The sequence below is a fragment of the Jatropha curcas genome, chromosome 8, assembly GCF_041381405.1.
Source record: "Jatropha curcas cultivar XTBG-Jc1 chromosome 8, XTBG_Jcur_1.0, whole genome shotgun sequence".
Classification (NCBI taxonomy): domain Eukaryota; kingdom Viridiplantae; phylum Streptophyta; class Magnoliopsida; order Malpighiales; family Euphorbiaceae; genus Jatropha; species Jatropha curcas.
The window spans coordinates 5,558,408-5,575,119 of NC_143158.1; the positions used below are offsets into that span (position 1 = coordinate 5,558,408).

The 16,712-nt window shown below is 33.5% G+C and overlaps 4 protein-coding genes across 4 annotated transcripts; all 4 read left to right on the forward strand.

Moving 5' to 3' along the window:
- Nucleotides 1-323: 323 nt before the first annotated feature.
- On the forward strand, nt 324-2,914 carry PRPL35 (Ribosomal protein L35). Its single transcript, XM_012216182.3, has 3 exons — nt 324-714; nt 886-1,002; nt 2,663-2,914. Exons 1-3 carry the CDS (start codon nt 439-441, stop codon nt 2,738-2,740), a joined length of 471 nt encoding a protein of 156 aa, XP_012071572.1. The 5' UTR covers nt 324-438; the 3' UTR covers nt 2,741-2,914.
- A 1,483-nt stretch (nt 2,915-4,397) lies between these two features.
- LOC110009404 (uncharacterized) lies at nt 4,398-7,407 on the forward strand. Its single transcript, XM_020679088.3, has 7 exons — nt 4,398-4,682; nt 5,378-5,492; nt 5,730-5,791; nt 5,922-6,095; nt 6,183-6,295; nt 6,668-7,058; nt 7,320-7,407. The coding sequence occupies exons 1-6, from the start codon at nt 4,437-4,439 to the stop codon at nt 7,020-7,022; spliced, it is 1,065 nt and encodes a 354-aa protein (XP_020534747.2). The 5' UTR covers nt 4,398-4,436; the 3' UTR covers nt 7,023-7,058; nt 7,320-7,407.
- On the forward strand, nt 7,201-8,855 carry LOC110009395 (uncharacterized). The gene is made up of 6 exons (XM_020679045.1): nt 7,201-7,216; nt 7,320-7,414; nt 7,546-7,719; nt 7,808-7,905; nt 8,005-8,306; nt 8,539-8,855. Exons 1-6 carry the CDS (start codon nt 7,201-7,203, stop codon nt 8,547-8,549), a joined length of 696 nt encoding a protein of 231 aa, XP_020534704.1. The 3' UTR covers nt 8,550-8,855.
- A 1,703-nt stretch (nt 8,856-10,558) lies between these two features.
- Nucleotides 10,559-14,887, forward strand: LOC149494053 (uncharacterized). The gene is made up of 6 exons (XM_089724826.1): nt 10,559-10,896; nt 11,455-11,736; nt 11,870-12,043; nt 12,149-12,255; nt 12,742-13,076; nt 13,756-14,887. The coding sequence occupies exons 1-6, from the start codon at nt 10,735-10,737 to the stop codon at nt 14,367-14,369; spliced, it is 1,674 nt and encodes a 557-aa protein (XP_089580952.1). The 5' UTR covers nt 10,559-10,734; the 3' UTR covers nt 14,370-14,887.
- Nucleotides 14,888-16,712: the final 1,825 nt, after the last annotated feature.

Consider the following 16,712-nt stretch of genomic DNA (forward strand, 5'->3'; position numbering starts at 1 on the left):
TGAGGTTGACTTCCGGAATTAAGGGTCTGTTTTGATGTGCAATTGGAAGCCATAACTTGATGTTTGCTAATCAGAATGTCTGGATCACTTTTTTTGGATCCTGACTTGTAATCCTAAGTCTCAAGTTGGATTGGAATTGGCCATGAGTTGAGCTTAAAGAAACTAAATAAAAGGTTGTGGCTGGCTTGAACTTACATGGGCCTTGCTATCTGAAAATGTATTTTTTGGTCAATGAAAAGGTGGGTTCTTTCAGGTTATACAGCTAACGGCAAAAACGGCGACGGATTACACTGAACTGTAAATACACAAAAGATAGAGGACTTGAATTGTCTGTTTCTTCCATCCACACCCATATCAAATCCACTTCACAACTTCTTCTGCTCTTCCCTTTATCTTTGTTCCTCCAAAACATTAACGGAAGCAACAAACAAAGCAAAAATGGCTTCTTTAACGATTTTATCTTCCAATTTGAAGTTTGGCCCTTTACATTTTCCTCCAACGACAACAACAACAGCCCGAGTCCCTTCTATGTCTGCTCAACTCTCTCCATTTAATAAGTTGAACAACAACTCGCTCAGACTCAGTTCGGCTCGTAACATTTCTGGGTCTCACTCGTTTTTCTCCCAAAAACCCTCTACTATCTCTAGTCTCACTCAAAAATTCCAATCTCTTACAGTTTTTGCTGCTAAAGGCTACAAAATGAAAACCCATAAGGTCAATTTCTTTCCTTTCTCAATATGTATGGAGTTTTTGTAGTATAATTTTGCACCATTTGAGCCCTAATTTTACCAAATGGAATTTTTAAGATTCGTTTGGTTTGATTAATGATCAGTCAAATTGTTACTATTGCATTTAATTTTCAATTGGGTGAGATTTTCTTTATAGGCTTCAGCAAAAAGATTCAGGGTGACTGGTAGAGGGAAAATAGTACGAAGGAGAGCTGGGAAGCAGCATTTGCTAGCGAAGAAGAATACAAAGAGGAAATTAAGACTCTCCAAAATGGTGGGTTCTATTCAAACTCTTTTTGATGCTCTTGCATGAAAAATTCCTTTTTTTTTTTTTTTTCTAGTTTAAAAAACTAGTTCGCTTCATTTACCCGTTTGATTGCATTCTATTGCATTTATGCCATATATTTTGATGTCTTATCCTGTAGTTTTTCAAAGAAACTTCATGTAGGATTAAATTCTTCTTTATATTAGTTGCAATTGACCAATATGGATGTTGGTTAGAACACTTTGTTTGGTGATCCCAAATAGAGAAAGTGCCTTTGGAGAATGTAGTTACACTAAAAATTTGATTCTAATCATGGGTAGAAGAAGAAAATGACAAGGTGCATGTAACATAGATTAAAGCTTGTGCTATTTATGCTCAGGGGCAATTATGCAGTGTTTCAAATTCTGAGGCACATATGTTACTGGTTTAAAATGAATTCTATTATGAGATTTCATTCTGAGCTTTAATTTGATCAAGTGTGAACATGAAGAAATGAGTTTTGTAGTATAAAGACATCGGATTAATTGATAATAAATTTCATTTTTTTTATTTCAAGGATATGAAATATACGTAAGTGTGCTTAAACTCAAAGTTATCATGGGGTCACATTCTATCTGCTTTAACCATTGAATTACTGTGTGTCAAGTAGAGTAGAGAACTTGGATTAGAGACATTGAGGGCATTACTGTGTATCAGTAAATTGCTGGTTTCAGGAGGCAAGTTGCTAAAATGACTATTGTGTTGTGAAAATGATGATTGTTCATATACAAACAAACAACAACTAGGCCTTAGTCCCAAACTAGTTGGGTCGGCTATATGAATCCTTTGTTTTAAAATCTGCTATGTTCAAAATAATAGTAGTTAATGCAAAGTATAAAATTGTGAAAGATTTATGAATCCATTATCAATTTTCTGCTTGTTGCAACTGCTCGTCTTATATTCTCTTCTGCAAGCAATTTCTTGGGTTTTTTTTTTTTTTTTTTTTTTTTTGTTTCCCTAAGTTGTGTGTGTGTGTGTGTGTGTACATGGATAAAATGTAATTGGCATATGTATAAATAGATGCAAATTCTCATCCATGTGTGTTCCTTCATATCTATATTTATACAACAGTAACTAAAATGCATGAATTTATTTCCACATTCACTTGGCAGCTAAATAAAAGGAAAACTATATAAATAAAGTCATTTGTCATGATTTTTCACTCTTTCCTAAGACATGGTAGGATTGGTCTCATCTAAATATTGTGCTTTACTTGAGATAGAACCTGTCAAACGTTTCTTATTCGAGTATCAACAGTAATCAATTCAAGTTTTGCAAAAAGGGGAAAAAAAAGAAGGAAAAGAAAAAATCCAATTGAACCGGCCTAGACAAGGAATTCTTCAAACTGAACTCAATTATTGTTCTTAAGTACAGAATCAAAACCAGCTTGATACTTGTTTTATCTTTGAGTTTCTAAAATTTTTCTATTTCGAGCTGAAGCAAACCAGAAGACCATCAAAGAAAACTGAACCATATATAATGAGTCGGGCAGAATGATTAAACATATTCCGAGTCACCTCTATGATTAAGCATATTTGTTGTTGTTTAAATTTCTCTATTTAATTCACAGATTTTCAGATTTTAGATTCCTACCATCATCTTAATATTGCTTGTTTGTCATTATGTGCAGCATCCAGTTGCCAGGAGCGACTATGACAACGTGATTGGCACCCTGCCATATCTAAAAGTAAATAGAAACGCAAAGTAGAGTTCACTTTTCATGTTTTTGGGATGATTTAATCAGTTCAAATTTTTTTTAATGCTTTTTGTATGCAAAAGACAAGTGCTGTAACTTTTGTATTCTAGAAAACAGTGAAGCTTCTTTGGAAATTCTGTATTTGTTGTTCATGTTATAGAGCATATTCTACTTTTCTTCCTGTAATCTTGCAAGCTCTTGTAGATGGAATTGCTGTTTTCATGTCAATTTGAATCAGGATTTGATCCTTGATGGCTAGTTGGTTCACAAAACTTGGTGGATTGCTTCCTGCCTTCCTAGGGTAAAAGGCTTTGGCCTCAAAGAAGATAGGCAGCAAAACTGATAGCTATATTTCCTATTTGTCATTTTTTCTCTCTCTTTTTTTTTTATTTCCTCTTCTGTCTCCCTGAATAAAAAAAATTGTTCAAACTCACTTTTTAAGGCTCAATTAAGATGAATGAAGTTCGAGTTATTTAAGATTTGAATTATTCAAATTTGTAAATCATTTATTTATAGGTTTGTGAGTCAATTTTGGATAATTCAACTTTTTTTTTACAAAATATATAATATAATTTTATATACATATATTATGCATACATTCATATTTTTCTAGAGTAAGTGATTTTCTTTTTCTTTTGGAATTTTTAAATTTTTTCCCTTCTTTTATTTTTTTTTAATCGGACTATATTTTCTTAAGTTTAAAACTTATTATAGTATTAACATAATTATTATTGAGAGATACTCACATTGAATAATAATAAAATAATTAAATGATTTATAAAATTGATGGTGAATATGGGACAATTCAATTGTTTATTTTTTAATTTGATTATTTTTTGACATATTGCAGTCATTTTTTTTATTTACTGGAGCCAAAAAGGTTGAAGTAATAGCGTGTGAAACATAAGGTAGTCCACTTTTTAATTTATCTGAGTTAGTGAAATATTCTTATAATCGAGATGATTCAAAGCTTGATACTTTTAACTGTTCATAATTTAATAGAGCTCGAGAAATTGGATGATATCCATTTGCAATATACTGTAAACATTTGAAGATGTGATTTAAGCATTTCATATTTTAGACAATTAGAAAATGTATAAGAAAAAAAATAAAAATAAAAGTGTTACAACATCAAAACAAACAAGTTTGGTATTTACGGTCAATACAAGTTTGATATTTATAGTCAATCGATCTGATGTTAGCTATTAATTTTTGAGTTAATTTTTTTTACAAGTTAGTGAATTATCTAAGTTAATTTTTGAGCTTTGATATTTAATAGACTTCCAATAATTAATTAACCAAATTTAAATTAAATTAAATTAATCCATAAACTCTGGTTGAGTTAATTAATTTAATTAAAAGGCTCAAAAAATATAAATGTGGTTTAAACATTATAAAAATAATTAAATTAAATTGGAGGATAAGCAAATATACACATTTTAATTTTATAAATAAATTTGTAAATTATTTTATTTTTAACTTAATTTGGATTATTGACTCAGCTCAGGTAGGTTCATTTACTAATCAACTAAATCTGATCTAGTTAAATTTCGGTTCAACTCGGAAAAACTCCTTTGCAGCCCAAATGATTCTAGAACATTCTAGAATTTCATAATGATTATATAAACGAATTCTGTTTTCGTTTGCTTCTCATCTTTTCTCGGGTAAATATTTCGTCCTTCTCGAAGTTGTGTTTGCGGTAAAATCGATGGAGCAGGAGAGGAAATCAGGAAATGAAAGGACCAAGCCCGAAACAAATGTGACGGTTAACGAGAACAAGGTGTCAGTGACGGCGAATGAGAACATGGCGTCAGTGACCGCGTCTGTAGAGATTGTGGCAGCGAATGCAAATATTGCGGGAGTGAGTATAAACGTTGAGAAAGATTCGTTAAAGGAAGAGAATGGATGCCTCATTGACAACGAGCAGTCCAAGCCATCGGAAACTGTTCAAAAAGTGCTTATATTCTATTCTGATTCTTTTTTTTTTTTCTTTTGACGGTATTATTCTTTTGTTTGGTTCGCAAGAAAATGAAGTAAAATAATCACAGTGCTACGTATAGTACAACATCAACTAGCTTTTGACTAATATACTTATTTATTTATTGTCTTTTGTTCATTCGTTTTTTATTATTTTTTGTAGTCATTCTCTTTATTTAATTCATTTTTTTGGTGGAATGTAATGTAGCCTTGACACCGTGCCATTTTCCAAAAATGAATAAATAATCATAATTAGCAAAAAAATCAATCGATCTATTTGAACTCCAAGAAATAATGGTCGTATTGTATTTTCTTTGCTGTGATTTTCTTGTATTTTCGTAGTGCTACGTTTTCTCGTCATCCAAACAGTCAAATATTAGCGTTACGTCTTGTACCTTTTTTTTTTTTTAAAGGACGTCTTGTACGTGTTCGATTTTACGTCTTAAAATAAGTTGCCTTAATTATGAGTTTATTAGCGTAATTATTTTTTCGTTATCCGCTTAGATCTACATGTCGAAATTACGAGATATTATTTAAGACCTCTGTTAGTATTGGATTTTAATTAATTTGCATTAATATCTTAATTTTATCCCAAAGATTGGCGGTTGCTCGATGATCGTATTTTGAACTTATTTTTGCCTAAATTTAATTGTTTGGTTGCCAATTTAGCAGTCTGGTGCAAATGATAATGCGTTTCCTAATCCGCCTGAGCAATTGCTTCTGCTGGATGGTCGATTGAGAGACCTCCCGACATTTTTGACCACATGCAGAAGGAGGCAATCTAAAGGTAGTTAACTCAACAGACTGAAACTAATTCACATTTTCATAAACCCAGAGTTGAGGAGGAGATAAGAGCTTGTTTGGTAGAAATGAATTTTATGAAGTTTATTGATTCATTTACAGATCCACGTTTTCGTGTTTGCTGAAAATGAAAAATCATTTAGAACTTTACATTTTTAAACTCAAGCTATTAAAGTTAATGATGATGTATTCCAAACACTATGTGACACCGCTGTTGCTTCAGGAACAGATGACATGCCAGGTTCTAAAATTCCCACCTCTATTCTAAGGATCGGAAGCTGGGAGGTATTTCTTTGTTATATGTTTATATGTTTGAATTTCTTGTTTGTTTCTATCCATTTTTTGATGTTCTCATATTGAGTTTGTGTGGTTATGGTGTTGATAAATTAAGTTGTTGGATCATATGCATTGACAGTATATCTCAACGAATGAAAATGGGTTGGCTGCGATTTTTTGGTTTGGAGAGCAGATGCTGGTTTGGGAAGTAATTGCAGGCGGTAAAAAGAATCACATATTAATTCAGTGGTGTGATATTGTGGCTCTCAAGGCTAGCTGTCCTGATAATGAACCTGGAACACTTACTATTGTGGTAGTGACATGAGTTCAACTCTCTTTCTATATGCATGTGAATCTGTGGTTATATGCAATGACACGACGTTTTTCTTCTGTAATGCAGCTGGCTAGACAGCCTACTTTCATTAGCACAAAGTATCCAAAACCACAACACAGAGAGTGCAACATATGGGAAGTGACACCAGATTGTACACACGGACAGGCAAGCATACACAGGTGTGATTAATTTCCCATCCTGTTACTGATGGAGCTTTTGTCTGGTTGAACCTGTTATTGCTATCTTTTGGATCCTTACTTTAAAATTTCCAAGTTTCTAATTTCCACAGCCTTTTTCTTGTGCTATTATGCTTGTTTTTAACTGTGAATAAACTTTTGCTACTATGATTACTTCACCACTTACATTGTTTCATTCACTATGCTGTTTGGTCTATCCTTTTCATTTGAGAAAAACCTTTTAATATAGTTGGTTCTAAAATATATCATCAATGATTTTCAGTTTCCTTTCAAGATTCACTCCTTTTCACTATTTACTTGAGAAGATACAGCTATTAGTTAGCGATATAAAATTCCTCTATTATGGTTCTGCAGGACACATTTTCTGCAATTTCCACAGGGGATCTTAAAAGCACAGTTTGAAAAACTCATCCAGTGTGACATGCGTCTGAGGCTTTTAAGTCAACAGCCAGAGATCGTTTTGGATTCACCATATTTTGAGCACCATTCATCTGTTTCTGAGGATCAAGATGAAGCAAAAGGTCAAGATATTGATCAAGTTATTTCTGATTTTCAAGATCTAGCATCACCATCTGCTGGTCACTCACCTACCCTAGAGATTGGAAAGGGGGATATTGCTGGTGAAACATCAGAGCACATGTCCCAAGAAGCTCCTCCCAGCTCAGGCAGTGCTATATCTATTTTAGCCATTGGGTTACTCGTCAAGTAGTTCTTCAACGAATTTTAAAATTCATTATATAAGGATGTAAGTAAGCTTGTTTGTTATAAATGAATTTTAAAATTATATGGAATTCATTCACAAGTCCTCTATTTCAAGTTCGTTGAAAATGAAAAAGCATTTTGGATTTTGCATTTTTAAATTCTAATCTTATTAATAAGTAAATTCAATGAAGCTAAGAACATGTATTCAAAATGAAAATTCTTTTACAGATGAATTTGATTAATGAAATTTGTTTGCAAATAAAAATGAATTCCGTATGGTCTTATTTCTGACACTCTGAAACAGCTACTGCTTCAGGCACCAAAACTGCTTCAGACACTGCTGACAAGCCCAAGGTTTTTCAAGTTTCTGCCTCTATTCTAAGGATTGGAAGCTGGGAGGTATTTCTTTGTTACATGTTTATATGTTTGAATTTCATGTTTGTGTGTGTCCATTAATTTGATATTCTCATATTTAGTTTGTATGGTTATGGTGTTGATACAATAAGTTGTTGGATCATTTTCATTGGCAGTATAATTCAAGGAATGAAGGGGAGTTGGTTGTAAAGTGTTACTTTGGAAAGAAGAGGCTTATTTGGGAAGTACTTGAAGGCAGTACAAAGAGTAAGATAGAAATCAATTGGTGTGATATTATCGCTCTCAAGGCTAGCTGTCCTGATAATGAACCTGGAACACTGACTATTGTGGTAATGACATTAGTTCAATTCTCTTTGTATTTGCATGTGAATCTATGTTTATACACAGCGATGCCATGTTTTTTCTTCTTTAATGCAGCTGGGTAGACAGCCTTCTTTCTTTAGCTCAAGGGATCCAGATCACCGTAGATGGTACTCAACAAGAGATTTTACAAATGGACAGGCAAGCATACACAGGTATGTTTAATTTTTCCACCCTGTTACTGATGGAGCATTTGTCCGGTTGAACCTGTTATATTACTTCCCATATAAAAATCTACTATTATGGTTCTGCAGGCAACATTTTCTGCAATTTCAACAGGGGCTCTTAAATGAATTTCAAAAGCTCATCCAGTGTGACATGCATCTGAAACATTTAAGTCAACAACCAGGGATGATTCTGGATTCACCATATTTTGAAAACCAGTCATTTGTTTCTGAGAATCAAATTCAGTATACTATTCAATCTGTTTCTGATTTTCAAGATCAAGCATCACCATCTGCTTCTCAATCGTGTTCCGTAAAGATTGGAAAGGGTGATGTTGCTGGTAAAACTTTAGTCATTAAAGTACATTTCGAAGAAGCTCCTCCCAGCTCAGGTATGAAAGCTTTCTGTAATTTGTTTTAAGTCGTTGGGTTGCTCCAAGCCCAGTAGCTTTCTGTTTCTGTAATTTCTTTGTGATTTAATTTCGTGGCTTAGCAAGGTTCTGAGGAATCACTTTTATGATTAAGCATGTTTTAGATTCATTTTTTTTTTCGTAGATTTTTTCTATGCTTGAATATAAAAATTGATTATCTTAATACTCCTTGTTTGTTTGTTATTATCAACAGGATCCAATTAGCTGGAGTGACTATGACAATGATGTGATCGGCGATCTGCCATTTCTGAAAGTAAATAAAGAGGCAAAGTAGAGATCTTTTGCATTTTCATTTTTGTTTTCAAGGAAGACTCCTCAGTTGGAAGTTTTTTCTAATGCTTTTTGCATGCAAAAGACAAGTGCTATGGTACTCTTTAATTTTGCTTCTAATCCAGAATCCTAGTCAAATTTGGCTTAAATTTCTACTTTGTTACTTGAGCATGTCCCTCTTCTTCAATGCTTTGCATTGTTTAGTTTACCATCTTAATCCATATCTGAGAATTCAAATCATATATTCTCTATTCTCTGCCTTATATTTATTTATTACTTTTTGAATAATATTAGTAAGGGTATTATTATAACAATTTTGCATTATTGTAATAAATGCATTAAACAAAATCAATCAATCAATATATATATGACTTAATTTGCAATATACATGTCAAATATATATATTTCCTCAATCAAGTCCTGAAAACATTCCTAAATTAGAGCAAGTAGATGTTCTCTCTCCTTATTTGAATCTTTGTTTTCTTTGAAGTATCTAAGTATGCTTTGTTGAGCTGTCACTTAATTGGAAATGAACGAAAATTTGACAGGAAAATAGATTAATGGTCCACGTGTCATTTTTCTCTAACATGGAAGGAAAATTTGAGAAAAATAATAAAAATTATTAGATTGCCCTGATTTATGATACTTATTTTGAAAAGAAGTCAAGGTTAAACTCGTATTTACTATTTATAAAATCATTTTCCTTTCTTGTTTTTCTCTCCTATTTCCAAAAATTAAGAAGAAATATATGACGGTGTCATATTGTAATTTTTCCTCTTTATTCCTTCAAATTTTTATTTTTTAAATAGTTATCTAAATATTGCGCTAGTTTTTTGAAGAGAATTTTATTCTTTAAATGTATGTTTTTATAAGCAATAATTGTTCTTACTTTATCTTCTAATTAATTATGCATGTATTAGCATTTTTGGTACTTAAGGGTTTGCCTAATCAGAAAAAGAAGGGAAAATGAATAGAAGAAAGAGAAGGAAGAATAATCAAGAAGAAGAAGAAATGAGTTACCTTCAGGAGATCAAAGTATAAAAAATAAAATTTAGGTGTCATAAGATAAATTTTTAAGTCAAGGGAGCATAAGGCATTTGACTTTACCCTTGAACTTTGTATTTTAATTTTAATCCCACGGTGTCTTTGATTTTTATTCTTACTCATTAAATATTTTAATTCATAAAATTATATTTATTAAATACTTTAATTTGTAAAATCATTTTATTATATATTTTAATTTATAAAATTTTAATTAATTAAATATCTAATTAAATAATTGAAAAGTATAAAATTTTTGTCCCGAAAAGTTATGCTATTACTTATCAAATTATTATTTTACACATAAAAGTAAGAAACCTTTATTGTTACTATGAAAAGGTATACAAATGCAAGTTATTGAAATTTACAGAGTTGAAATATTTACCAGGTGATTTACAATGACGTGCAAATATATGTATACCACACATTTCGCCAAATATATAATTTCACCTTGACAGGTGGTTGGTTGAGTTATGTATTTGTCATGCATTTTAACATGCTAAACCCATGCACATGCTAATCTTAACATCCATTTCACGATTCTACGTGTCAACTTAAGTAACCACACTTGTCAAGCAATCGTGGGATCGTCCGGCACGTGTCGCACCGCACCCACCTGCGCCGTCATTTTAAAGAATCAATAGGCCCTACATTTTATCCACTAACTCTTACTTGTCGGCCGTCACGTGATCTTTATACCTCACAACTAAAAGACAAAACCGCCCCTTTCCCGGTAGCCTAAACATGACTCGTTCAAGCCACACCGTTTTCGTAATTTTGAGCCCTGCAGTCAAAATGGCACGTGCGAGCCCATAATGAACGCGGGATTTTGCCTATGCACGGCGTGAAAACGCACCGTTAAGATCTCTCTACCCGTCATTTCTAGGGTTTTCACACAATCGACTACCTGTCATCCGATATTTTCTCGACCCCCCCCCCCCTCCAAAAAAAAAAAAAAAAGTAAAAGAAAAGAGAAGAAACGTTTTTTTGATTTGTAGCATTTGTTTCTTTCTGATTCTCGGGAAAAATTTTCGTCTTTGGATCCGGATTTCTCGGAGTTGTGTTCGCGGAAAAATCGATGGTCCAGTTAATGAAATCGGGGAATCTGCCGGCGGAACCTGAAACGCCGTCGTCATGTGGGAACAAGGTGCCAGTGAAACTAGAGATCACCGAGGATCCCTTAGAGGAAGAACATGGGCCTCTGAACAAGCGATCCAAGCCATCTCAAACTGTTCAACAGGTACTCATGTTATATTCTGGTCTTTTTTTTTTTTTTTTTTAATTTCTGTTCTAAGAAATGATTCCTTTCTCTGGTTGGCGAGAAAATGAAGGAAGAAAATGATTACCCAACAGATTAATTAATTTATTTGAGTTGAGCTCGGGGAGGCTGAACTTGTTTTCCTATACTTTGTTGTTGTTCTTAGAGGTTGGAAAGTTTTTTTCGGCTGTCAATCAGTTGACCATTAGCATGGACTCTAATAAATGTTTGATTTTAGGTTTCATTGGTTCGTAAAATGAGTTTTAATACTAATTTTGATTTGCTTGGTGCTACAGTTTTGTTGCTTTTTTGCTTTCTTTTTTTTTTTTAATTAAATTTTCTTTATTTGCTTGGTTTGACTTGTAAAATTGTGTGTAATGAATTAAAGACCTGTGTTGGTATTGGGCTTTTAATTAGCATTAGCGTGTTAATTTCAAGTCATTGTGATGGTTGCTTCAAAGGTTTCAAATTTGCAATACATAATTGTATTAGAAATTATATTTTGCCGAAATTTTAATTGTGGTGTTGCTAATTTGGCAGTGGGGTGCGGGTGCTAATGCATTTCCTATTCCGCCTTCACAATACAATCCGCTAGATGAGCCTAGCCCACTTGGGTTGCGGCTGAGGAAGAGTCCTTCACTTTTAGACTTGATACAAATGAGGCTCTCTCAGGGTAGTGCTTCAACACCAGGCACTCAACAGAAAGAAAATGATAATTTAGGAGTTAAGAAGGAGAGTAAAAGCAGTACTGCTTCAGGCACAACTGACAAGCTCAAGGCTTCAAACTTTCCTGCGTCTATTCTAAAGATTGGAAGCTGGGAGGTACTCTTTTATTATATATTCTGAATTTCATGTGTGCATCTGTGCTGGATTGTGATATTCTCATTTTTAATGTATATGATTTAGTTTATGGTGTTAATTTAACACATTAGTTGTTGAATCATTGTTATGACAGTATAAATCAAGGTATGAGGGGGAGTTGGTAGCTAAGTGTTACTTTGCAAAGCATAAGCTGGTTTGGGAAGTACTTGAAGGTGGTCTAAAGAGTAAGATTGAAATACAGTGGTCTGATATTATGGCTTTGAAGGCTAACTATCCTGATAATGAACCCGGAACATTGGTTGTTGTGGTATGTCATGACTGCAGATCTCTTTCTATATGCATCTCTCTCTGTGTTTATGCATACTATGGACGTGGCTTACTAGGGCATTGTTGTTCTTCTTCTGTAATGTAGCTGGCTAGACAGCCTCTTTTCTTTAGGGAGACTAATCCGCAACCCCGGAAGCACACTTTATGGCAGGCAACTGCAGATTTTACAAATGGACAGGCAAGCATTCACAGGTATGATTAATTTTCCACTCTGTTGAATGGATTTTTTCTGTAGATGCTGTTATTATTTTTTATCCTTCTTTCTAAAAGTAAATCTTACTGAGAAGTTATATTAATAATTTGTACAAATTGGTTGGTAAATGGACCAAAAATACACTCCTTTTCTCCCTTTTTTTGATTCATCAAAGTCCTGCTCTATATTCTAAATTCAACAGTTACAATTTTCTGTTGTTTGTGGTTCTGTTTAACTATGAAGAACTTTTGCTACAATGATCAATTCTCCAGTTTCTTTAGTGGTTCATGTGTTAATGCTATTACCTATCTTTTGCATTCATTTAGAAAAACCTCTTCAATTCTAAATTTATCATCAGGGATGTGGTTTCAAGATTCACCTCGTTACGGTGATTTACTTAAAAACATACAGCTTTTGTAGCCGTGACAGGAAATGATAATATTATTTATTTACTCACATAAAAATATACTATTGTGGTTCTATAGGCAACATTTTCTGCAATGTCCACAAGGGCTCTTAAATAAACATTTTGAAAAGCTCATCCAGTGTGACATGCGTTTGAACTTTTTAAGTCGACAGCCAGAGATAATTTTGGATTCACCATATTTTGAACAACAGTCATCTGTTTTTGAGGACCCAGATGAAACAAAAAGTCAAGATTTTAATCAAGTGGAGACTGGTAAAGGATCTTTTATTTCTGGTTTCCAAGATCTGGCATCACCATCTGCTGCTCATTCATCTTCCTTAGAGATAGAAAAGGGGGATATTGCCGGTACAACTTCAGAGCACACATCTCGAGAAGCTCCTTCTCCTAGCTCAGGTGTGATAACTTTTTGGAATTTGTTTTATGTAGCTTGATCTATATGAAAAATAGTAAGCAGCCTTATTTTGATAATGTTGCATTTGAGGAAAAATAATTGTCTTTTAGTTTCGGGTTCCATTTAGATTCCTCATGTCCCCGGTTACATGCGGATAGGTGGTTGGTTTACCAAAGATGGTTGTCTTTCTAAAATTGACATGGATATAAAAGTTTAAAGACTCTGTTTAGGCAATGCAAATCATCTTTGTATATGTTCCTTCTGCTTTTGTGGAAACCATTGAGGAGATGCTGAGGATAACTTCAAGATTTATACTATGAACTAATCATACTCTTCGAATTTTTATCTATTTGCCAGTGTAAGCTGTGCCAACTGCCAACCCATAATTACTCTGATTTTTGGAACTTCTTTTCATGAAATATTTCATATCAGGACCACAACGACTGTCTTTATGATTATCTCAAATAAGTGTTATGTTCTCGCTCTAATTTCTATTTGGTTGTTTTTCCATTAATATTGTTTAGATTCAGAATACCATGAGTCTATTCTTATTCTTTTCCATAGGGTTTGAGTTTCCAAGTAGTTATTGTAAGTTGTATATATATATATATATATATATATTTTGATTGCCTATGTGCTTAAAACTATAAAATTATTTCTGATTTACCTCTTTTATAATAGTGATGGATACTCGTGCAATTGAGGGTAGTGGAAATTGTGAAGCTGTTGATTCCAAGGGGCAAAGGAATTGGGATCAGATCAAAGTGCCTGGCCTGCACCCATCCATGTCAATGAGTGATCTTATGAATCACATTGGAAACTGTATTTCAGAACAAATGACCTCTGGAAATCCACAGTTTTCTACAGGTGAATCAGAACGCCAGTACATTCTGGAGGACATTGCGCAGTATCTTCTTAGTGACACCCAACTAACGACATCCTCTGATGAGAAAAGGCTCATGGCTAGGGTCAATTCTCTTTGTTGTCTCTTGCAGAAGGACCCTGCTTCAATGCAGAACTTGCAGATTAATGAAGAAAGTAGCATTAGTGATTTGGACGATGCAAAAGAGGTTCAACTAAGCCTTAATAATGAATCGTTTCAGGAAAACAAAAATATGGGTGATACAAAAGACCCCGAAGGTAAGTTGAAGGATGTTTCTGGCAGCAAGCAAACACCAGGCATGTCAAGGAAAGACTCATTCGGAGACCTGCTGCTTCATCTTCCTCGAATTGCATCTCTTCCAAAGTTCTTGTTTAATATTTCTGAAGAAGATGGGGAGAGTCAAGCTCGATAATTCATGATGTTGTTTATTGCAGTAAAGGATGAAAAAAATCAAGTTAGATGGTGAAACTCTCTCTCTGTCGCTCCGTGTAATTTTGATGTACTGGTTGTTTAATATACCTAATGTTTCTGAGCTTGCATTAATTTGAACTTTGGGAAGCTATGGGATTCGGAAATTTGTTTTGATGAAGAATCCTTGTAAATGTTCTGTGTAGAAATCTTGAGTGGTTCTGTAGGTGCATTGTTAGCTCATCTTTCTAGAATAGAATCCTCCAGATTCAAATCCTGTTTGGGCTTCTACTTGAGCTCTGACCCTGTTTCTGTAGGGTTCAGAGCACAAGATAGTGAAATCGTTGAAATCAAGCATGGACCAAAAGGATGGATCACCAAGACGACAAGGATACTAATTGCAACGGAGGATCTGCTGTATATACAGTCGAGCAGTAAACTTTTACTTGTATGCTATGAATTTAGGATGGTTGTGGAATGGTTTTTCTCGAGAAAATGCAAATGTGAATATTTTTCTTTCAATTGGTATTATTGTTGATTACCATATCATTTTCAAATATTGCCGTGCCACCAAGTTACTGCTGGAAACAATAAAAAATACGAGATGTGATTATATTTTTTGGCCCAATTTTTTAATTTACTTTCACTGTTTTTCTGATAACATATATAGCCGTTATTCCCTAATAATTAACTCACTGTTTAGTTTCAATCCTGTTATGATTTTGTTACTTAACCATTATCTTGTTTTAGCACCTTAAAATCATTAAGGATCATGAATGTATTATGGCGTTAGGAACAGTATGATATTGATAATTTGAAGTGACTTTATGCAAAACGTTTAGGGTAACTACTGCATAGTCTTTAGGTTTTCGTCAAATATACTAATAAGTCCTTCAGTTTTTTAAATTACATTATTGTTATTTTGTTACAAGGTTCAATAAAGAACTCAGATTTCGTAATTTTAATTTTTTTAAGGATGTTCTTCTTAATAGTATACATATTATGTGCCCTTGTAGATGTACTTACCAACTTCAACTATTTCTTCTTCCAAACACTCCTTTTTTTCTTTTCTTTTTTCTTTTTCTTTTTTTTTTTTTTTTTCCAATTCCTTACATTCCATTCAGTGGCAAGATAGGACTATACATATGATGATGCTATAATAGTGTATTTACATTTTTCAGAGGATAATGGTCAAAAAAGAAAATATAAAGATTTATAATTGAGGAAGAAATAGTAAAACACCCGAAATAAAAGAGTATTTTGCTCAATATGATCATATCAATCCTCCATTACAGAGGAGAGCAATACCTGAATTAGATGTGAATAATCATACACAATTACCATAAATTTAACTTACTCTAAAAGAATCGATATGAATTGGTAATCTCCATGCTAACGTGGACATGTCCTTGAGCCGAAACGCCATCACCATCAGGCCTAAAAAGTTCAAATCGGCCGCCTCGCTTGGACCACAGTTTGGGCAACTGAATCTGAGCTCTACCCACCAAAGTTATGCCAGTAGACGTCCCTGGCTCTGACCCTGACGAACCAGCCTCTCCGCACCTAATCACTTCCAAGTACAAATATCTATAATCCTCCATTGATAGTATGTCCAACTCAATATGACATGTCGAATTCCATACCAGATTTGGCGACCCATACGCTTCCTGGGTTATGTATTCGTCGTTTGGACGAATCCAGAATGCGACTCTATATGGATATGTCGTTGGATTATCAATTCCTTCTGCGCTGGAGATTTTGATAACTAGTTCATACTTGATCCTATTGTAATTATTATTAGTTATTTTCTTTCTTCTTCTTGCTTGGGTTTCCATAAGCTTTTTCAGTAGCAAACATTGAAACAAACAAGTTAATGGGTTGAGTAGAGAATATACAGAGTTTTGGTGTTGAAGATCAATCAATTTTGTACATTATATATGTGTGTGTGCATATATATATATATATATACATATATAAATATGAAGAGTTGTGTTTTGGTTATAATAGGGAATATGAATCCTTTGTACGATAGGAAACTTAAAAAGGAAAACGAGTTCTTCTTTTTAGTGTCTTTTATTTACTTTTCCGGAATTGGATTTTTCTTCTTTTTTTTTGGTTTCTTTTATTTATTTATTTTTTGAAGAAAGTTTGTCTTTTTATTTAATTTTGCGGAATTGGATTTTGCAATTACTGCAAGTAGATTACACCGTTCGTGTACCAAACCAATTGTTTATTATCAATGACAACACACCAATACCCTTGGTCTTTTATACGGGCTAAACACTCACTCTAACGCTTTGTTTGCATGGAACTTATTTAAAAGGTGGAGAGAAAGGTATAATAAAAG